The 22,453-nt window shown below is 48.3% G+C and overlaps 2 protein-coding genes across 2 annotated transcripts; both read left to right on the forward strand.

Annotated features, from left to right (window-relative positions):
• Positions 1–13,965: 13,965 nt before the first annotated feature.
• Positions 13,966–17,519, forward strand: LOC126539122 (uncharacterized). Its single transcript, XM_050185852.3, has 2 exons — positions 13,966–14,211; positions 14,714–17,519. The coding sequence occupies exons 1-2, from the start codon at positions 13,977–13,979 to the stop codon at positions 15,352–15,354; spliced, it is 876 nt and encodes a 291-aa protein (XP_050041809.2). The 5' UTR covers positions 13,966–13,976; the 3' UTR covers positions 15,355–17,519.
• A 1,572-nt stretch (positions 17,520–19,091) lies between these two features.
• Positions 19,092–20,012, forward strand: LOC126539117 (alpha-crystallin B chain-like). The gene has a single exon (XM_050185846.3). The coding sequence runs from the start codon at positions 19,178–19,180 to the stop codon at positions 19,730–19,732; it is 555 nt and encodes a 184-aa protein (XP_050041803.2). The 5' UTR covers positions 19,092–19,177; the 3' UTR covers positions 19,733–20,012.
• The last annotated feature ends 2,441 nt before the right edge of the window (positions 20,013–22,453 follow it).

Genomic DNA, 22,453 nt, shown 5'->3' on the forward strand with positions numbered 1-22,453 from the left:
ACACGCAACGCGACACGTTACTTCAGCCGGGGCGCGGCAGATAATGAACTAGCTCGATCACTATGTTTTTCTTTATTTCCTTTATTTCGTTCTGGCTAGTTCGGAAGGAGCCTGTTCGAGGGCGCTGCCTCATGATGTGGGTAGGAGCACAGTCACATGGTATTTTTCGTATTTCACGGGGTTTATTTATCAGTCCGGAAAATTAGCACACAATTAGTACAGCAACATATTCATCTTCTAGGCATAGGCTATGCATACCTTTAGAAATAATTGTTAATTGGCTACCTCCTTCTCTTTCAACAATATAATAAACTTTATCCTGTGCATATATTTAAATATATTGTGTATGCGCATGGTGTTTATAGTGGAAATTTAAAACAATGTTGGAGTGAGAAAATATAGATGAGGCAGCTGCCGCTAATGCTTCTAACATGCTTGTCCTCCTATTATCAGTATTTGTAGAAATAATGTGAAAGTTTGAATTAAAAGCTGTGCACGTCTGTGCCAACAATGAAACAGTAAGCCATTAGCCACAATAAAATTTTAAGTGAATTTAAGTGAACAATGTTGAGGAGTGAGAAAATATAGATGAGGCAGCCGCCGCTAATGCTTTTAACGTGCTTGTCCTCCTATTATCAGTATTTGTAGAATAATGTACATAAATGTACATTATTCTACAAATGTAGGGTAGCAAACCGGATGCTGTTCTGGTTGACCTCCCTGCCTTTCCTATCCTTGTTTTCTCTCTCTCTCTTAAGTGAAAAAGTTGAGACAACTCAAACGAAACCTTGGATGATGTGGGTGACAAAACTCTGGCAATGACACTTTAAGTGTGCGTGCGTGCTCGCTTGCAGTGAACCACATGTAGTATACTTAGTTTTGTAAGTGTGTCGGCTATCTCTAGGTTAAATGTACCATTAAATCTGATGGAGAACAAACTCCGATACACATGCATTCTGCCAGATCGTCCAGATTCAGAAAAGACTAAAACACCAGGGAAAAATTTTATTGTAAGACCAGAGGAAGACTTGTAAACATTATTTGATGAACTAAAGTTTTTCCAGTAAATAATCACTTGCACTGACAGAAGCTGCAGTGTATGCTAAACTTAAAGTGAGTGCACTGATGTTACACAAATAATAAACACGATTTCAGTACACAGCTAAATGAAGGCATTCCTGCCTCATCTCAAAACATTGTTCTCGCCTTTTGCCCTCCTGTTCGCCACATAAGTGCTGCGTATTAAGACACCGTCTCAATGTTTAGTGCAATGCCTTAGTCACTGGCTAACTGCAAATTAAGCGCTAACAATGAGGTGTAATGTCAGCATTGGCGTTCTCTTCAGCTCCTACTTTGCGACTGATGAGATGGCTGTGTTTCTATAAGGCCGGATCCAGCTCCACAGGACCATAACTGAACTGCAGTTTCTTACAGGAGTATAGGCATCTGGATAAGTAAATATTTATATTTTTTTTACACACAGAGTATTTATCAATCTTTTAACTCACGGACAAAGGCGTACGTTACCCTTCCCTTCAAGAAAGAGGTGTAAAGACAGACGAAAGGCTCTTGAACCTGTATCTGTTTTTTATCCGCAGTCACTGAGAAGATGCTTCGGGAGCTACTGTAAGCTTCGCCGCAATGCATCGGTGTTGAAGCATACCAAAAAAGGGGCAACCATAACGGGATACAGTGCGATACTCGCGGCGTTCTCCGTCACGTCACCTGTCGCAGTACAAACACAGATACGCCTAATAAATGTGCTGGCAGCACATCACAGATACTTCGGACGTGGCTGCAGTGATCTGAGCGCTTGCTTCGCCCGCCTTGCATGCACCAATCGTAACGGAAATTGGTACGCGTTCCTTAATTATATCAGTGTCCTTCCACGGAAGGACTACTTGGCGAGGTTCTGACTGGTGTTGTAGAAGTCGTGGGGCGCTTTTTTGGTAGCTGGGTGTACGTTGAACGAAGTTTCTCGCACCTGCGGCGCTTGTGCTGAGTCACCGTCATACGGCGCTCTACCTTCAATATAACATCACTGATTTCCTCGGGGGAGCAGTAGAGTCCGTACCAGGCGTGCTCTCCTTCAAAGGTATCTTCGCTCGTGCCAGGCTTTTCGTATGCTGTCCTCTGTGACCTTTCGAAAGCATCTTTAGTGATCTGCTTTGAGTTAAAGAAACGTCTTTCTGCAAAAACACGTGGAAAAATCAGTAGGCGTGAGCCACGGAGTTAGCGTAACGGAAGCAAAGCGGGTACGTGCGACCAAGGTGCGACTTACCCTTAGACACAGCATTAGTAGCCAGTTACATGTGCCCGCCTCGAGCAGTACTTGTAAAAACTTCTAATATATCGTAGTCGATCAGTGTTTGATGTGCAGCTTTCACAACGGTCTGTAGGTGCTTAGAGACGTTGTTTTCTTACAGTTGAATTCATAAAATGTTTCCGTTCCCGCGGATCTCCTGAGTGTGCGGTATGCTCAACAACATTAATGAACAATGCTTTGCCATTAAATCATCCGAGAAACACCGCACTTCCAAACGTATTCCCCTGGGAAATCAGAATTTAATACGCTACCGTTGCAACAAACCTCGCATACGCCTTCTTCGCCACACCAACTGAGCATTCTGTCAATTGTGCTTTGCCAGCTCAGGCACCTCGTAACGACCCACACCCAGAGCGAGCTAGGGACGTGGAAGTCATTCGCTTACGAAAAGAGAACGACGACCTCAAGAGCATGATCAAGAGGCTAGTTAACGAAATGGCAGAGATTCGGAAACTCGTTACGAATGCGTCTGATAACGGTGCGCCAGGCAGGGCCACAGAGACTCCAATCCCAGCCCCAGTAGACGGTACTGCGACGTCCTCCAAACGCAGAGCAGTAGTAAAACAAACAGGTGAATCGGGAGCGATGTCCTCAGAAGTCAGAGAGATTAAGCAATCTCTCATTGGGCTGGCAGATGGCCTCAAACAGGTCACTGCTAGCGTCAATTGTCTCACCGATAATGTTCGTCAAATTCAGGTTGCACTCGGAGACCCCAACATGGGCCTCGGAGCTCTCGCTGATCGCATAGACGCCATTGAGGCGCGAATGGCTACACCCGCCTCCGTCGTACAACCGCTCACCGTTCCCGCCATACTAAAGGAAGCTAGACTTCAATATCCAACCAGGGCGGCATCAGGAGGTCCCAGTCTTTGCACAGCCCTAACTGCCCCGTTAGGTGGTAGTCCATCTGGTCCGCCATAATGGATAGGTCCAAAGAGAGTTTTCGCATTTGGCAATGGAACTGCAGGGGATATTCTAACAAAAAAGCACCTCTGCAGCAGTTCTTCAGGTCCTTCGCTGTCAAACCTCGTCATTGCTCTCCAGGAAACATTAGTCTCCGCCGCCTCGCTCCAGGGCTACAGGGCCGTGTCGGGCCTGCCCGGGGGGCGAGGGATTTGCACCTTGATTGATAAAAGGCTGACTCATCTCACCCACGACCTCAAGCTGGGGTGTGGTAGAATTGAATATGTCATGGTTGAGATCCTGCTCGACGTACCACACCAGAATCAGCGCAGAAACAGCGTGTTCATCCTCAATATCTACAGCAACCCCAGGGACTCGCGCCAGCAGTTCAAGACCATCCTCAAGAAAGCGACCGACTTGGCCGGCCCTCGACCCTTGGTCGTCGTCGGTGACTTCAACGCACCGTACGGCATCTGGGGTTACGTCTACGACACTACCAAGGGGCGCAACCTGTGGCAAGACGCCAACGAGATGGACCTCACTCTGGTCACTGACAAGAATTTTCCTACTCGCATCGGCAACTCCGTCACCCGGGACTCGACACCTGACCTAGCGTTTGTCAGGAACGTTGAGGACGTGGGCTGGGAGAACACCGCCATGGAGTTCGGCAGCGACCACTACATTCTCGAGACCAACTTCAATGTGTCTCGGAGTAGGATCAAGGAATTCACGTTCATTGATTGGGACCACTTTCGCAACATTCGCGAAGAAACCAGCAGAGCCAGGGCACCCGCCACCCTTGAAGAATGGTGCGAAGGCGTCCGGAACGACGCTTCCGCGGCTACCAAGAAAGTGGAAACCGATCTCCCCTGCTCCGCCGATGGAAGGGTCAAAGGCTCAATCGCAGACACCGAAAAAAGATCTCGGAGCTCAACAAGGTCATCGATGACCACTGCAAGGCACTATGCCAGCAGCAGTGGGACGAGCTCTGCGAATCCATCGACGGACAGATGCGCAACGGCAAATCCTGGGGTATGCTGAAGCACCTTCTCGACGAAAGCGGCTCAAAGTCAAATCAGAGGCATACGTTGGCCAGGGCCCTTCACGAGGCCACCAGGTCTCACACGGTCGATGAGCTCGTCGCAAAACTGGAACAGAAGTACTTGCCCGTCCGTCGCGACGGAGATCCAGTGAACCAACTCCCAGACTACCGAGGCCCTCCACGCCCCGAGCTCGACGAAGACTTCTCCATTGCCGAGGTTAGACAGGCCATCTTCGCGCTCAACCGCAAGTCTGCGCCGGGTCCAGACGGAGTCACCAACAGAATGTTGAGAAACCTCGAGGACACGTCGATCGTCTTCCTGACCGACAAAATCAACGAGTCCTGGAATAGCGGCGTTGTTCCTGCAGAATGGAAGATGGCCTGCACGGTGCTCATTCCCAAGCCCGGCAAGGCCCCGAACATCGAGAACCTCAGGCCGATTTCTCTAACCTCCTGCGTCGGCAAGGTCATGGAGCGCGTCGTCCTCAACAGGGTCAACGGGTACCTCGAAGACAACGAGGTTTACACGTACAACATGATCGGCTTCTGCGCCGGACTCTCGACGCAGGATGCAATGCGCCTAATAAAGCATCAGATTGTGGATGGCCGTTCCAGAGACGTCAAGGCTTTGCTCGGTCTGGACCTCGAGAAAGCTTTCGACAACGTGCTCCACAGCTTCATCGTAAAGACCATTTCAGATCTGGGTCTCGGCTCCAGATTCCATAGCTACGTCAGCTCTTTCCTAACGGACAGGAAGGCCAAGCTTCGCATTGGGGACTTCCACTCCAACGATGTGCCCCTCGGAGGGCGGGGCACTCCTCAGGGCGCCGTCATCTCACCCACTCTGTTCAACATCTGTATGATTGGTCTTTCCGAGAGGTTGGCACGCGTAGAGGGCGTCAAGCACACCATATACGCCGACGACATCACCTTATGGTGCTCCAGCGGCTGCGAGGGCAGAGTCGAAGAATCCATGCAGGAGGCGATAGACGTGATCGAGGAGTATCTCCGCCCCACCGGACTTCGATGCTCCCCCGCCAAGTCGGAGCTTCTGCTTTACAGAAAAGAGAAGGGAGGCAGACCCAAAGATTGGAAGCCAGTCTCCGAAAGCAGCATCAGTCTTCGCACTTGTGACGGGGGGGTGATACCCAGGGTTGACGTTATTCAGGTCCTGGGCATGTTTGTCGAATTCAACGGCGGGAACGGAACGGCTCTCCGCAAGATCATTGCAAAGACGGACAACGCTTTCCGCCTCGTTCGCAGAATAGCAAACCGGCACCGAGGAATGAAGGAAAACAATCTCCTCAGGCTTATAAATGCATTCGTACTATGTCACTTTACGTACACAATTTCTATGCATAACTGGCTCAGAGCGGAGCGAGACAAACTCAACGCTCTCATCCGCAAAGTGGTCAAGAGGGCTCTCGGGCTACCCATCAGGACCCATACCGAGGATCTCCTTAGGCTGGGGGTGCATAACACTGCCGAGGAGATTGCCGAAGCCCAAGAACGCGCGCAACTCACTCGCTTGAGCACCACAGCGGCAGGTAGACACATCCTCGAAGAGCTGGGTTACCAACCTGCGGGATTCCCGATGGTCAGTACCCCGATCCCCAGGTGCATTCGAGACAAGTTCGAAGTGGCCCCTGTGCCCCGAAACGTCCATCCCGTCCATAACGAGGGCAGACGCAAGGCCAGAGCAGCAGCCATCCTCAAACAGATCAAGCAACGAGACATTAGAGCAGGCTTCGTCGACGCCGCGGAGTACAGCGATGGGAAGACCTTTGCCATCGTTGTGGTCGACTCCAGCGGCAAGATTTCCAACTGCGCCTCCATTCGCACTTCAGACCCCGGTGTCACCGAGCAAGCCGCCATCGCCCTCGCCCTGCTAGACGGTCGTGGATCCGAGATATATAGCGATTCCAAAACAGCAGTTAGGGCTTTTCAGAAGGGTTGCATCGCCAAGCAAGCTGCTCGTCTTCTTAGCAGCTCGAGTCGAGATGCTCTCACGCATCATTCAATCCACTGGATTCCAGCTCACGTAGGGTCGGTCGAGGGTGCTCCCCCGAACCTCAATGAGTCTGCTCACGAGGCTGCGCGTGACCTCACCGACCGCGCTTCCTCTACAAGAAGCACCGACTCCCCTCCTCCCTACGGCCACAGGGACGCTCCCGCTACTCACAACGAGATTATTAAATTCTTCTACATGTCTAGAAGGGTCTTTCCACCCCCTCACCCCAAGTTAAATAGGGCGCAAGCCGTTTCGCTTAGGCTTTTGCAGACCAGTACGTATCCGTGTCTGTCCGTTCTCCACGAGGCTTACCCGGACGTGTATCGCGACGACGCCTGCCCCTCCTGCGGGCAGGCCTCCACTCTAGCGCACATGCTGTGGGAGTGTGGGTCGACATACCCCAAGTTCATCAAGGAGGAGTGGGACTCGCTTTTGCGTAGCCCCGCTCTAGAAAAGCAAATCCTGGCCGTCCAGCGTGCCCGCGACCGGGCCCGTGGGCTAGACCTGCTGGTCCCGACGTGGGACTAGCCGGGTGCGCGACGAGTTCGCGTCCTCGCCGGACCTACAATAAAGTTTATTCACTCACTCACTCACTCACTTTGCCAGCTGGGCTATGGACGAACCACGTTAATAGCGCCGTACAATTTGAATCGATAAACGCATGGATAAACGCACATTTTTCTTCCTGTGTTCCTGGTTAACTTTGAGCGAACGTGTGAGAAGCAGGGGTTCTTTCGGGAAACGTGGCCACAGCGCTTGCTCACTTTGTTACCCGGCGAGGCGGCCGACGTAGTCGCTCGCTTGAAGAGAGATGAGGCAGAGGATTTCGACCAAGTGAAATCGAGTCTGCTAAAAAAGTACAGGCTGTCAGCGGAGGCTTTCCGTCGGAAGTTTCGGGAAAATGAGAAAGGCAGAAGTGATTCATATACAGAGTTTGCCTACTGGCTAAATGTCAAACATGCAGGAGTGGCTCAAAGAAGAGAAAGCGTTTGGTGACCACGAGAAAGTTCTGCAGTGTTTCGGGCTGGAACATTTTTATAGTCGGTTACCTGAGAACGTGCGGACCTATTCGCGGTGCACTGCACCTAGACCCTCGATTCCCCGAGGTGCAGCAGTGCACCCTGCACCCCCGTGCTCGATTGAACGGGGTGCAAGGCAAGGTGCCGCCGCGGTGCACTGCACCCTTGCACCTTGCAGCGAGTGGGTGCAGCCAGGCACCCCCTGCACCTTTTCGTTTATGGTGCCGTGCACCTTTTTTCTGAATCCAAGAAACCTATTATACACCAATCAGATAACCTCCGTTTCGTTATTTCTATCTGAGCATTTAGCCGCGTTGAGCGCCCCTGACAGAAAAAATACAAACTATGGTATCTAACAAAATTTAAGTAGCTCCACTTGCGCGCTTTATGCTGGAACGCGCCGTGGTTAATTTTTCGCCCTCTGTGGCAATCACTGGAACTTGAGTGTGTGCGGGACGCAACGCATGTGCAGAGAGAGCGGTGAAATCTATGGAGGTTGGCTAAATCCAATTTTGATGCGCCTGTAGAACGCACTCTCTATGTTGTGATGCTATGTCAGGTGCTAAGTGGTGCTAAATGTGGTGTGCGCAGCGCGCGCCATCTCGTTGACGCCAGAGCAACCATTTCTGCATGGCGCAACCAATAAAGAGGAAAGCGCAGAAAGCTCTCTACTATCCGTGCTTTTTCCTGATTGATTTGTGCGCTTCGCGTTCGTTCGGCGTGGTTCGAACCAGTTGCAGGCCCCGCACACTCTCAAGTTCAACAAATGGCCACAGAGGGCGAAAAATCAATCGAGGCGTTTCAGCGTAAGCGCGCAAGTGGAGCTACTGTAAATTGATCGCATACTTTAATTTGTGCTTTCTCTGCTAGGGGCGCTAAACATGCTGAATTTAAGTTCAACGAATGGCCACAGAGGGCGAAAAATCAATCGAGGCCTTTCAGCGTAAGCACGCAAGTAGAGCTACTGTAATTTGGTCGCATACTTTAATTTGTGCTTTCTCTGCTAGGGGCGCTAAACATGCTTAATTTGTTACTTTACACAAACCATTAACATAAACAATCGATGTGTCTAAGGATGTTTATTTACTTCAGGCAAATAGGCAGTTGATTTATTAAAAATTTGATCGTTGAAGCTGCTTTTTAGTCATAGCGTCAAGGTTTTTGTACTTGATTAACCACCGACAGCCTATTGGTATCGATGTGTTTCCTGGCCGTTGGCGTTCGAATACTACGGCGGTAAAACATTTCGAAAAGCATGCTGATTTCGTCTGCGAGTCATTACATAGACTTGCTATAAAGAGGTCTACTCTCGGCAAAAAATAGTGCCTGATTTTGTTTAGGCGTTGATTATCATAATGAATGCGGCGGAGGTCGAGGGAGTACGCTTGAAGGTACGTTTTTATGCCGTTGATCTCCATAACACCGTAAATACGCAAACCGATGTCACAGAACACCCGATGCATCATTGTGTGTTCTCCGTCATCGCTTGTTTGCTGTACGCCTACTAATTCTTCATTTCTTCTTCAAGTGTTGTACCCTCCTTTTGTCCTTGTTCTCTTGTGCTTCACTTGCAGTATGTCGTTTTGTCAGCTGTAATGCGCATTTGCAAAACCAATACATGTTTGATAAGACGCAGTGGTTATCATTTCACTACACACGTATTAAGCTGGCACATATGGTTCAGATACAGATACCTGTATGCGGACTTGCACGACGTTGATGCGGAGATTAGGATAATTATGACACCCGTAAAGAAGAGGCAGCTGACGGCCGTAAGCTATTGCGTTCTTTCCGCCAAACTACCCGGCCTGGTAGTGCTGTAAAGATGCTGTATAAAAGTGACACGCGGTGACAGGGAAATTATTATACTTAGCAGCCGACCGTACGTTTTGTAGCTTAGGTCTCCTTTCTTGTGCGTTTGTGCTACCCTTATTAATGAGCCATTTCTTGACTATGTAACCGCGTTTGTGTGGATGCGTAGACGTGTGCTTTTTGTTGTACTTGTAAAATGCAAATAAAATATTTTCAAGCTTACTCAATCTTTGGTGTCGTGCGTTTATTCCAGTCGAGGCCATCGTGCCACCTGGAAACCGCATTCTGTCAGTAGCCCTACACGAAATGCAACAGCTGGAGCGCGGAGGCACAACTCGGGGTAACGGCGGCGAAATAAACGAAAACCGCTCGGGATGCCCTTAAAAGTCAGTTCAGAGTGTGCCTTAACTCGATATGACTCAGCGCTACATATATTCCGCTGCGCCTCGATCGTGCTCCCGCCAGTTTGGTTGCTGTGTGGCAAACGTAGCGCCTACATAGGCGCTACGTTTGCAACACAGCAACCTAACTAGCGGGAGCACGATCGAGGCGCAGCAGCCAGAAACCCAGTAAAGCCACATAACACCTGATAAAGCGGCAATACTGTTTCCGTTTTCTGTTGTACAGCGCCATCTGTGGTCGCATACTTTAGTTCACGACGCCACCGCTACGCTTATTTTCGTTGCACTGTAGAAGGTACAGTTACCCTCCTCTAAGTTTGTATAGGTGTTCTGTGCCAGTTGCACCAATGGTTGCACTTGCACCTACCGGTCGCTCACTTCCCCCGCGGTCGTGAGTACGGCTAGGAACAATATAAATTGTTTCTCTTCGGGCACATGCTCAATTTCGTGGTCGCATTTTGATCGCATTTTGATCCAACGAAAGCTGTTGCTAAACAATGGCCTCAGGTATGCATTTATCTACTAAGCCACGAAATGTTTTCGGATGCATCCCTGCGGTTAACGCCCCCGGACGGCCAACCTGGCTGTAGCGTATCGCTTGGTCGACTACTCGATTCTTGTCGCACATATCGTGGCTTTTTGCTGTGCAGGAAACCGTTAAAATAAGACATATGCCAGAAAAGAAATGCTGGAGCAGCAGCGCACGCACGCATGCAGGAATACACGCGTTTAATAAACGCATGTTTTACGACAAAACAAACTACAATTCCCTTATCTCCTGTTCAGTAAGGCACTCCAAGTCGACATTTTTTTCTTGATAAGGATTTACTAATTTTGGAATCACTTACTTTGTTCTCCGTAACCAGTTCGTTTTGCTGCGCGTTTCTAATATTCTGGATGTCGCATCACATATAATTGTTTCTATTGGGTGGTAAGTCTGAATGAGTTCAGTCAATTTTTCCGACCGTGTAGCTCGCCCGTGGACCAGAGTTCTTGCAAGTGGAAGTGTTGCGATGAATCATATGGAGGGGGAATAACAGGAGAAACAGGCTGGTGAAAAATAAAGTATGCTTTGGCTTCTTAATTAGGAAGGATGGGGGTGGGGGTGAGAAAGTACCTAAAAGTCAAGCAACATATTGGCCTTTTTACGGCGCCCTGTGGAATCAAATAATGTTAAAACAAAGTTTCCGCGACTACAACGCATTATGTGATGTTTTAAATTCGTTGGGACGGTGTTGATGAGTGTAATTCTCACTTTGAAAGTGAAGGCGGACCCGAAATGCGTCTTTTGTTGTATTCGATATTCGACAATAATTTCGTCATCTACCAAGATCTTGTTATAAAAAAAAGAACGAAGTTTTGGTACAAGATTCAGTTAATTTATGCAGGTTTACCAGAGATAAAAGAAAATACGCAAACTATAACAGGGGCAAAAATAGACGCGATATGGGAAGGTTCCTCGGCACGATCGAAGCCTGTTCCTGCCCCTGTTCGCGTTTTGTTTGGAGCAGCTATGGACGTCAGACTCTGGAGTTCTGCAAGACGCGCACCTGCCGGTGCGAAGAGGCAGTAATTGAGTAGTGCGAAGCCCGACTCCCTTGCTAAGTTGCCTATGCAGCTAGCGACTGCGAAACAACGATTTAACTAGATTTTGGTCTATATGGCGAGCGTTTTGCGCATTTAACACCCAGACAGAGAGCTATGAATTTATACGCTAGTCAGACGCGCCTCCGAACTGCCATAAAGCGCTTGCTGGCTCATTCGTCAGACTGATGGCGGAAACAGCGGAAACCGCGATAGCTCCGCGCGCTACAATGAAACGCCGCAATCGACGCTACTGTTGTGTTGTAAATTGCCATGTACGTGAATGACGGAATAACAACGTTCAGTTTTACCGATTTCCATCGCGATAATATGAAGGGGAAAGGTGAGAGCGCTGGATACGGGCCGTTCAACCTGTTGGGTAATCGGATTACTTGCATTCCCCACAACACAGCGGCTCGCAAGAGAAAGTGCGAAAATTTTGTCCTTCTGTAATTGTGTTGCGTAGCCCTGACGGAGGACCCTGGTAACTAAGCGAAAACTCAAGAATCTACAGCCGCCACTTCGTTGGTAACAGAAAAAACAACGTTGCGAACCATCTTGCTTATGTGCCATCGATATCTCCGCCTTTTAACAGACGTCCGTCTCCACTTGACTCAACAAGTGGAATGGAGAGATCTAGTAGGTCAGCTTAACCAAACATTTTGGTTCGTTTACGAATTCAAAATGCTGTTTTAGAGCATCGTTGCATCGCGAGCTCATTTCTACTTTCGATATCTTGTATGTCCTGCGCCGATACAACAAGCACGCTTCGCAATGTGCTGAGCCTGCTCGACTGCGTTTTTCAAATGTGAGCAATAAAGTTGCTGTAGGAGCACTGGATGAGTAATTGCGAAATAACGCACATGTGTAAAGAAAAACTGACGCATTTATTTGTGCGCGCTTGTTGCTCGAAGCGTCTGCAAAAAGTTCAAACTAAGGTACTGAGCGATGCTGTAGCTCCTGCGAGAAAGAAAGATGCAGCGCGTAGGCACTGTAGGAAGCTTACTTTCGTTATGATCGCACGCTATTTGCTGACTTGGAAAACGTTTTCTGTTTGCTGCCCTGGAAAAGGCTATGATAGGATTTACTCTCTGTAAATAATTGCGAGACAAAACATTACGATAAAACACATAAAATATAGAAGATAATAAGTCTTGTGGGCAGGACATATTCAATATGAAACAATTTGAAATGCTTAGATTTTTATGCTGATATGTCTATAGACAAACCTGATTCTCTCTGTACTTGCGAGTTGCAGCACGCCGAAATAACACTTGAGACTTTATTTTATATTGTACACGTACTTCGCCCTGCTAAGCTTCCTTTCCGAAGCGTGGATGGGCAGAAGAAGCTTTCCAGGTACTTGATTTTTAGGAAACCATGCCTCAACACAAACGAAAGAGAAGGGTACATTGTGGCCTATGCACTTTCGCTTGCGGACAGCTCTCCTTGCACTACTCAGTTCGCGCCAAAGCTCCGATGGGGGCGCTGGTGACGCGTTTTTCCGCAGCGCCGCCTGGGCAGAGTCTGAGGTCTATAACGCGCTAATCTGATAGATGATGCAAGAAGGTGGCGTTCAACTCAAAGACCGTGATTACACCAGCGTGATAACGGTGTAGCATAGCCATGTCGACCGCCAATCGCTGACGCAATCGACTTACGCGAGAGAAGTTGCGAGCTCGAGCTTTGGGGAAGATTCGAAGCCCGTCACAAAGCATCATGAATGTGTGTACACGTACATGTCGGGGCAGTGATTCCGGAGTGACTTTGTGACACGTAAACACAGACGCCTGAATAAACGACAGCTGTACGCATGCACACTGAGCCGTAAATCTAAGCAACAACCCACATTCGCTGGCGCCGTACTCATAACGTTAGAAAAGCTGCAGCAGTTTGGATTTCGGTTTCGAAGGCAACCTCTGAATTACCGCCATGCCAGTCGCCGTCTAAATTTTGCTGCGCAGAAAATATCATTAGAGGCAAAGGGAATTGGGGAACGACAGGAAAATTTTTAGACTATTCAGGGATAGAACTTTAATTTTTATCAATGCCTCGTCCGCTTTTACACTTTTTAGTACGTCGTTCTAAGCACGGCTCTCTCTCTATCTATTCGTAATATTGTATTACCGCGCGCACAAGAAATGCCTCATTTAGAAGTAGCGTACCTTCTTCATGGGATAAACATCCATGCAATGAAAACACTCTAATAATCATTGTTTTTCTTTTTCCAAAAACAAGGTTGTCAAACGACAGGAAGTGTTTGAAATATTAGGATATGTGGCTCGAAATTCGCGTCAATATGCATGCTGCTAGTACTTTGACTCGAAAAAAATTCCGCCTTAACATTTTGATCCAACGAAAGCTGTTGCTAAATAATGGCTATATGTATGCGTTATCTACTAAATGTTTGTTATCTCCGAGATGTACTTACTGCAAGAGGCATATTGGCGCGTGTTTTGCTTTGACCTCAGCTGCATGCGATTCTTGAACATGTACGTTCGTCATTGATCATTTAATTTTTGTAATGTCATAGCTGACACATATTTTGGATAAAGCTTAAGAAGTGCAGCAATGCACTTATAGCATTTAATGCATTAACTAACATAGATTTCCGTAGTACGTGCACGTCTGGCATGTGTTATATGCAAGACAGCGTCGTCGCGTGCTCACTTAATCTTCGTGCAATATTTCGTAAAGAAATTTTGTTAGCGCTGTGTTCAGACAATAGCGTCGAACAGCCATCCGCTGACTCGAATGACCTTACGACAGTGTCATAACAAGGCCAGCAGTAGCAGCCTCTTCGCCCGGGAAACGTAAACGCATATAGAAAAAAACTCCAGGTTTGTTTTGACTGCTTCCACCGCCTACCATATGGTCAATGCTCCCAATGACCTTGCCGCACTGCGACGGTTTACGACACGTGACCCATCTCTGCCCAATCACCGAGCCGCCTCCGCCTTCGAGTCGCTTTCTCCCTTCGGTTCAGTTTCGATCGCGCCGAGCGGAGCAGACACTGCCCCGGTCTTCAGAGCAGACGATATTGAGCTGGAGCTTGAAGCAGACTATTTTCGGTTCTCCACTTATCGTTTCCATTCTTGGAGCCTGCTTACAAGGTAATATGCTAATATTTCTTCGTTATATTTCTCCTCATGTCAGAATAAGTGTGCAGTAGTGGGCCTTGACGGTAAATCGCACTGAAACTGTTGATGTCAGGAATATATTCAGTGCGTTTTTCCTTCTGAACCTGTAGACAAATTGAAGAATGCCGATGAAGGGCAGGCGGTGCCAGGTATACATTGATCACTGGGTGCAGTTTAAATAATTCCTTTGCATGTTCCTCTTGTGTGTGTTTTCTTTGATCCAACCTTTCTCTCAGACAGGCAATAATCGAATTACAGCTTACTATTTCATCTCTAATGATACGTCCTTAACTGGGAAGCATTATGCATACCTAAACTTTCGTGCCACACCGAGAGCTGTAAGTCACGGCGCAGTTCCTGTCGACCTTTGCTGGCCAGTAGTTCGTACCTGTAGCTTTCTTCCATGCCACAACACGCTCATGTTATTTCTCCTCTCTTTTTCTTTTGCGTGTGTCTGTGTGTTCTCGCCCTCTAGGTAGGAGCATCCTAGCGCCGCTTCGCGCAACATACCATCTCGAGCTGAACCGCGAGTGCACTTGCAGAAAATCTCAAGACCATCTGCGGCATCCTCTTTCCGAGAAGACGACGTGCGAAAACAACATGGCGCTGTTCCCGCTGCTGAACCGCAACCTGTGCGGAGGCTCGGAGCTGGCGAGACGTCTCTTCGACGACGACTTCGGCAGTTCTTTCCTCGACGGCGAGCTGTTCGACCCTCCTTTCTACCACCAGCGGTTCTACATCCAGCCCAGACATCAGGGGCCCTCGAACAGCGTCTGCCCCAAACAGCAGGGCACCTCTGTCGCCTGCACGCCCGACAAGTTCGCCATTCGCGTCGACACCCGACACTTCACGCCCGAAGAGATCGAGGTCAAGACGCAAGACAATTGCGTCGTAATTCACGGCAAGCACGAAGAGAAGTCCGACGACCGCGGCTGCTACGTCAAACGCGAGTTCACCCGCCGCTACGTCCTTCCCGAGGACGTTGATCCCCAGGCCATCAAGTGTCACCTGACTCAGGGTGGCCTCCTGGCCTTGGAGGCTCCACGCAAGAACCCCAAGAAGGAGGAGCCTAAGACGATTCCCATCGACGTCAAGCACGAAGGCAAGAAGGCCTAAAGAAATGGGGGATGGTGGGGGTGGAACGTAGTTGAAGTTGTAATATTGTTAGCTCTATATATGTTGGTTGTATACTAATCACCTCTTGGGAAGACAGACATGCGAGAACTCGCTCCGTGACAGATGACAACCTCGTCAAGGCCTTCATTAACTTCCCCAGAGGGTACGATCGAGCTGGTTAGGCTTAACCTTCCGCACGTGTAGATGTGCCAACGTTCGATGTTTACCAAAACGCGTGGTAGGTGGAACACCTGATGGAATCCCTCCGTACATATATGTCTCGGGGGTAGCCGATCCGCTTGGCGTATTTTCTTGTTGAGAATTGATGGTAACCTGTGATGACACTGCGTATACGATATGCGAGAATGTATGAAACGTGAACAAAAGTGGATGGTATATAAAAAATGTGACCGATACGTGTTAGGCGCGGGGCATATTGCTATAGCACTGGTACGCCTGCATCGCGCGTCGGCGATCGAGGTTCCAGACGAGAGTCGTCTGTTATGAAAACTTATCGATCTGCGCGCAGGGCGCCGCTGTACGCGTGACCTTTAGGAAATAGTGGGGACGTGCCGCACGGGTTAACGGTATTTGAGTGTGTTACTATTTATAGTACTCTTATGTATACTGTTATGGATCGCACCGCCTGGGATGCTTTATTTGAAGCAGCGCTCCCGTACGCTATTGGCCGTCGTTTCACGTACGTACCATTTCTCTCAGTTCTTTACTTTTCTTTCTTTATTTTTCGATTTCTCACCGCAATCTGCGCACACTTTCAAAAAGCGCTGCGTCAAATCGGTCATGAATATATTTACATTGATCGCTACGTCCCAAGTCAAACTGCCTAAAGAGATCTGTGATATGGGGAGCTGTTTGATATAAGAAATAAATGGTGTTGAGGGGAGGACATACGAATTGAAGAAGCTGAACCTCTAGGCCCTATAGATGTCGCCATATATACGAGTACAAATTGAGGTAGACTGAATAGTGTGTTCATGTATGGAATGATCGTCACTTACTGTTCCAATTAGACGGGACATGTGACATTTTGAGAGAAAAAAAGATAGAAGGCACCCGCATCCCTAGGATTAGATGCAGGTCTGCTACTCAGGCTAGGTTAGTGTGTCAGTGAATTCTAAACTGTCCTTTACAGCACATATTTTACACAAAGCCCTTAGCACTGATTTTTTAGTGTGAGGGCCCAAGCGCGTGTGATAGGAGGAACGTTGAAGCTCAATATACCAATGGCGCCGGAGGTCGTTCATGAACCGCGCGGTTTGCGATAAAATTTCGAATGTGTAGCATATATTTCGGTAATGCGGATGTCGCAGCAGAATCGGGACTCTGTAATTCTCCTGACATATACTAAGGCATGTGCAAATGAACCAGCTTTAGCACGTGTATGTTAATTATAGTACTGATACTAGGCGCATACATGGTTAGTCGACCGTTGACGTTGTTTTAGGCTATATCCAACGTTCGCAAAAAAAAAAAAAATTAACGACTGACAAACATTTAACTTCGCCGTCAGTCTCTCCATAGCAGATTACTAATATAATCTCAGCAGAGGCCTCACCGTAGGTTCGCGGCCAGCATGTCGCATACGGGACGCAGATGTCACGTGGTATATTCGCCACGTACATACGTGGTCATATGATTACGTTATGATGGTCACGTGACGCATCACGTGGTCGTCGTGAGCTCACGTGATGTGGCGACCGCATGGTGACCGCGTATTGAATCATGCGTTCGTTTGATGACCACGTGATGCATCGGTGAGGTCATGATCACCACGTGGTAATCAAGCAAGAGCACGTGTAGTAGCAGCGCGAAGAGTAAAAAAAAAAAAAAAATAGGTCACGGAGCGAGTTCCCTTACCTGTTTACTATAGCCCTCTCAGCCAAGCAATCGCCTGCGCCAATTTACTCGCGTTGTACTGCCAGAGAAGAAAAAAAAAAAAAAGTAACCCCCTTGTTCGTGCACGAACGACCCTATGAAGCCTATCCAGGAACCATAGACGTTTCTTGGACGTAAGACACTGAGTTCACGGGTGGCGGCCGGATTTGTGCGGCAAGTACAATGTTTGTTTCTTTGAGATGGTGGCCAGACGCCGTTCTGGCCTTCTCCTGTGGTTATGGGTCAAATAAACGTCACTGCTGCCCACATCGTGTTGTATCTTGTTGCATCTGGCCTTGGTGTGTCTTCTTATCGAGTATTACTAGTCAGTAGAGTAAGCAGTAAATCAACAGAGTAAGCAGTATATCACCAGAGTAAGCGGTAAGTAGTTTTGAAGAGAATGAATTCTTTCTAGACTTCAGGTCGATTTGGTGTTGGTGTGATATGAGTATCTGGCCACTTTCGCCTTTCACGTTAGGCGATTCGAGTCCTTCTAGTGAATGTGAGACAACGATAAAAGCGTCAAAACGAAGCTCGCAACGAAAAAGACGCATCAAGTTAGCGTAGGGCTATATGCTGTACGGAGCGATACTGGTGCGTAATTAGAGAGAGAGAAAAAAAAAAGCCAAAATGAAACCCAGATGCGCTCGTTCAGATTTCTTGAGCCTGAAACGGGAACCGGAAGTGTGACTAGTCAACGAAAAATGTGGGCCCATACCGGATATAGTGCAGTCTAAATATGTGAGTCGATCACGAAGGTAGTGTTAAGCAGTCCAGTGGCGTACCCAGACATTTTTTTTTTTCAGGGAAAAAAACGGGGAGGGGGTGCACCCACGTGACCAGGGATGGGGTGGGTGAAAAGGGCGTGGGGAGGGGGGCACGTACCCGGTGTGCCCTCCCCTGGTGCATTCTAAACAATAAACAACATGGTACACTAATGCGCGCGAGAAGTCCTTGTCTTTCTTCCATGTCAACCGCTGTTGACTCGATCGCATATTCTTTTTCTCTTCTTTCTGCCTTTCCTGTTCTTAATTTCACTAAAATGATCAAACATGACAGCATGTCGTAGCGAACAACGTAACAGTCGGTGCCGAAGAGTACGACGAGCTATGCGCAAACCAACTATCGCCAGCAAAACCAGCTATGGCAGAAAGCGCGGACACATTCAAGTCAATCCCTCTCTCCCCCGCCCCCTCCCATTTCTTCAAGAGGGAAATAAAGTTTACTTATTCATTCAAGTCAACAAAACGACCCGCAATGCTCAAAGAATGCTCAACTTCCTCGAGTAGTTCGATCGCCGGTTTTTATTTATAACATGTCCTACGTACTTGTTATTGGCCGAAGCGTTAACTAAGGAGAGAAAATTAACATTGTTTTGATGGCTTTGGGATGGCTATAGCTACATAGAGCAACAGTAGAAGGTTTCATTTCCCCGTAACGACTCCTAGCTAGGGGCGTTTCACGTCGCGTCGTAGCAGACGACGCATCGGAACTTGCGAGAACGTATGAGAAAGACCGACGGGTGCGACGTGTGAAATAATGATAACGCCCGTTTCTGATTTGTTGCGGTGGCGACGGATAACGCTACAACGCTGGACAGGATTGAAAAAAAAGACAAGAAAAAAAAAAGACAAGAATGACAACTATTGAAGCCACTGCATGACGCACTGAACGAGCCAGAATAATCGCGAACCTTCTCTCTCGTCCCCGCAGCAAGAAAGAACGGCGCTCGCACCACGTGACTCTGCTGGACCAATCACATCGCGCTCGTGGTTGTTGCTGTTGTTCTCTCGCTCTTTCTCGAACGCTCTTCTCGAAGCGGACGACACGCTTTATAAGCGGCGTCTGCTCGCTCAACTAGATCAGATTTGCACAGCTGTTCTGCACAGAAGATTCTGTCGGTGAAACAAGCGTTCGCAAAAGCGTCATGGCACTGTTTCCTCTGCTCAACCACGGTTCCCGGTGTCCCTCGGACATGGCGAGGCGCTTCTTCGACGACGACTTCGGAGGCTCTTTCCTCGACGGTGAGCTTTCTGACACGCCGTTTCATCACCAACGCCACTATGCCCACCCTCGTCACCACCGGCAGTCGGCCGGTAGCGTCTGCCCTGCAATGCAGAAGTGCCCTGCAATGCAGGGCACTTCTGTCGCCTGCACGCCGGACAAGTTCGCCATTCGCGTGGACACCAGGCACTTCGCTCCGGAAGAAATCACAGTGAAGACTCAAGACAACAGCGTCGTCATTCACGGCAAGCACGAGGAGAAGTCGGACGACCGCGGCTGCTACGTGAAGCGTGAGTTCACCCGCCGCTACATCCTGCCCGAGGACGTCGACCCCGAAACCGTGAAGTGTCACCTGCAGCCCAACGGACTGTTGGCACTCGAAGCTCCGCGCAAGAACGCCCCCAAAGAGCAGCCAAAGAACATCCCGATTGAAATTAAGCACGAAAGCGCTAGCGGTGACGCTGCGAAGGAAAAGTGAAGATTGCCGTTGTGCCTGGAACTATAACCTCCAAGACCAGCATCGCGATCTCCGAGGCTACGCCTCGGACATTCCAGCGTGTGTACTAGTTTTTTTTTTTTTTTTTTCGTTTGTTTTCTGTGTTTCTAGTGAAGGCTGGCCTTTAATGTGTGCCTGTATGCGTGCTTGTATGAGAGTTCCCGGGGTTAATTTAAGGCACCGTTTATGTGGTGGGTGTGTATGCATACACTTGTACGATACGAGTGCTGCCGTATAAATAAAGGCACAATCTTTCATATTCCTTGTTGTGTTTTTCTTACGCCTGCGCTCTTCACGAAGCGTGGGTTCAATTGCATTACGCTCGAGCTCTCTCCTTTATAGCCTGGCTTTGAAGAAACGAACGCTGTCAGTCGCCATCGCCGCGACTAATAGCAGACGATAGTGTGCTAAATAAAGCTAGTAAGTCGTGCGTGCACTCCGCTGAGGCTTTCCTTTATTTAAAAGTTGGTGGCGCCACTGTCGCCTTCACCTCATTGAGGCCCCGCGGGCCGGCGGTGCGCTTCTCGCGTCGGATACCCTACCACAGCTGCATGGAACTTTGACAGTAGTTTCATTCTTCTGCATCTAGGTCTGATGCTCGGCGGTGGCGGAAGGAACAGCGACGAAAACGACGGTGCGTCGAAGAGGCGACAGCTACTGGGCCCGTGAGCTCGCATCAGCCAATGGTTTTTTGCATCACCCTCGGCGCTCGCCAACGCATCCGCTGCATCCATTCTAGTACTATCTAGTGTTTCTGTGTGTGCTCCCTGCGGGAGCATACACAGGGACACTAGTACACTCCGCACTTGTAACCCTGCGGTCTCCGCGCATGCGCGCTGCTCCAGCCATAGTGTCGTCTGCTCGCTCCGCTAGAGCCAGGGTCCTTGACGCGCTGTCGCATCCGGTATTCACAGCAGGTGCCGCATAGCCAGACTGCAAACAAGCACTTTGGATTTTTTTTTTTCTGGGCGCGTGTAGTCTTATTGGAATGCTATACGTGATTAACGCATACATACCACCAGCTACATCTACCGCGCAAGTTACAGACCGCCCAGAATGTACGGAACAAAACGCGTCGAATTGCTGTTCGGTTACAGACGCATTGCCACTTCGGTGATTTGAACTTTGTCGTCCGCAAGTGACAGTCATGGTCTCTTTGCGTGTCTTTCCTTTCTTTAACGACGCGCGCATGGTATTTCCAGGGGAGGTACTCTTGCAGTATAACGCCCTCCCCGGTCACGAATAGGATGTGTCTTATCAGCGGGACACATTATTCAAAGGAAAGTAGCCAGCGCAGAGTTTTCAAGAAAGGAAACGCAAGCCAGAGGGGACTATTATTGTTTGGCTGCAAGATCGCCCCAAATGGTACAAACTTTATTTAGGGCGTTTTTTTATAATGCTGAGTATATTAATTGCAGCCAAGCAAACCGTCTCTTCGTAAACACTCCATCGATAGTAAATAATTGAATTGCGGTACGCCTACTAGCTGCTACTTGATTATGAAGTTACAGTAAAGAAGGACGTTTGAGTTTTCTGGAATATAACGTGGTCCGCCATGTTTTGTGAGTATACACCGTGTACGTCTATTTTACATGTACTTTAGTAGGAACAATTATGAGTAGGCTCCGAGACGCAGAACCAAGATATACAAATTTACACGGCTTTTGTCAGTCTCTACGGTAAAGAGCACAGTTTCTCTATATGTTTCTATATAGTTTCTCTTACCGTGTTTAGAGAGCAGAGGAGCGTAACATACCGCAGAGGTTCCTAAACTCTATGCAGTCGATCATACCTGCCAACGTATAAGCTTTTAAAATTAATAACTCCGCGGACCGAGGGAGGGTGATGACACGCGATTCTTAAAAACTTTGCTGCACGGAGCATGCACCCTTTCTGACGCGCACACACTTTTAATAACGATGATGTAACATTAGACGCATCATGCAAGCAACAGTAAAGTCCAAACGGCAGAGGCTGACACGCGTCACATTCTGCTTAGGTCGAACTGACTTTTTTCAGCAACTCTGCTGTTTGCCGATTTGGCTTACTTCATGAATTACGCCAAATAAGCTGGCACGAATCAAGTACCGCAAGGGTGTACGACGTGTTGCATTGCCACAAGAAGGCGGCGCTATAGTACCATCCCAATTCCTGTCTTGAACGTGTGCGTGTATATATATATATATATATATATATATATATATATATATATATATATATATATATATATATATATATATATATATATATATATATATATATAATGTGTGTGTGTGTGTGTGTGTGTGTTTGTGTGTGTGTGTGTGTTTGTGTGTTGTTGGCACTTTTGTGCCATCCTGTCTTTCAACACCTTTAAAACTTTTCCGCAAGCATATTTTTTTCGTAAGACGTTACGCAACATTCGTAAAATCGTGTCGAACAAGCCGAAATTCGTAAACTTTACGAGAAGAAAAACACTATATACCAGCCTGGCTTAATCACCTGGTATTTCCCACTCGTGTCCCTGTCGAATTGAGAAGCTGAGTCGCATACCTCGGAAGCCATTCACGAATGTACGGCAACTGGCTGTCTAAGTATCGCAGTTTGCTTAGTGTTCACTCGAATAAGGCCGACTTGGGATGGCGTGCTCGACACCAAATGTGTCACTCAAACAGCATCCAGCAACGCAACCCAACCAGGCCGCCACCACGAGCAGCCAGAGGC

Source organism: Dermacentor andersoni, chromosome 11 (genome assembly GCF_023375885.2).
Source record: "Dermacentor andersoni chromosome 11, qqDerAnde1_hic_scaffold, whole genome shotgun sequence".
NCBI lineage: Eukaryota > Metazoa > Arthropoda > Arachnida > Ixodida > Ixodidae > Dermacentor > Dermacentor andersoni.

Bases quoted from the DNA above. Each gene is read 5' to 3' on its own strand.
- LOC126539117 (XM_050185846.3), top strand. From the start codon at position 19,178: ATGGCACTGTTTCCTCTGCTCAACCACGGTTCCCGGTGTCCCTCGGAC.
- LOC126539122 (XM_050185852.3), top strand. From the start codon at position 13,977: ATGCTCCCAATGACCTTGCCGCACTGCGACGGTTTACGACACGTGACC. The intron at 14,212-14,713 runs GTAATATGCTAA...CTCGCCCTCTAG, and splicing joins TCTTGGAGCCTGCTTACAAG to GTAGGAGCATCCTAGCGCCG.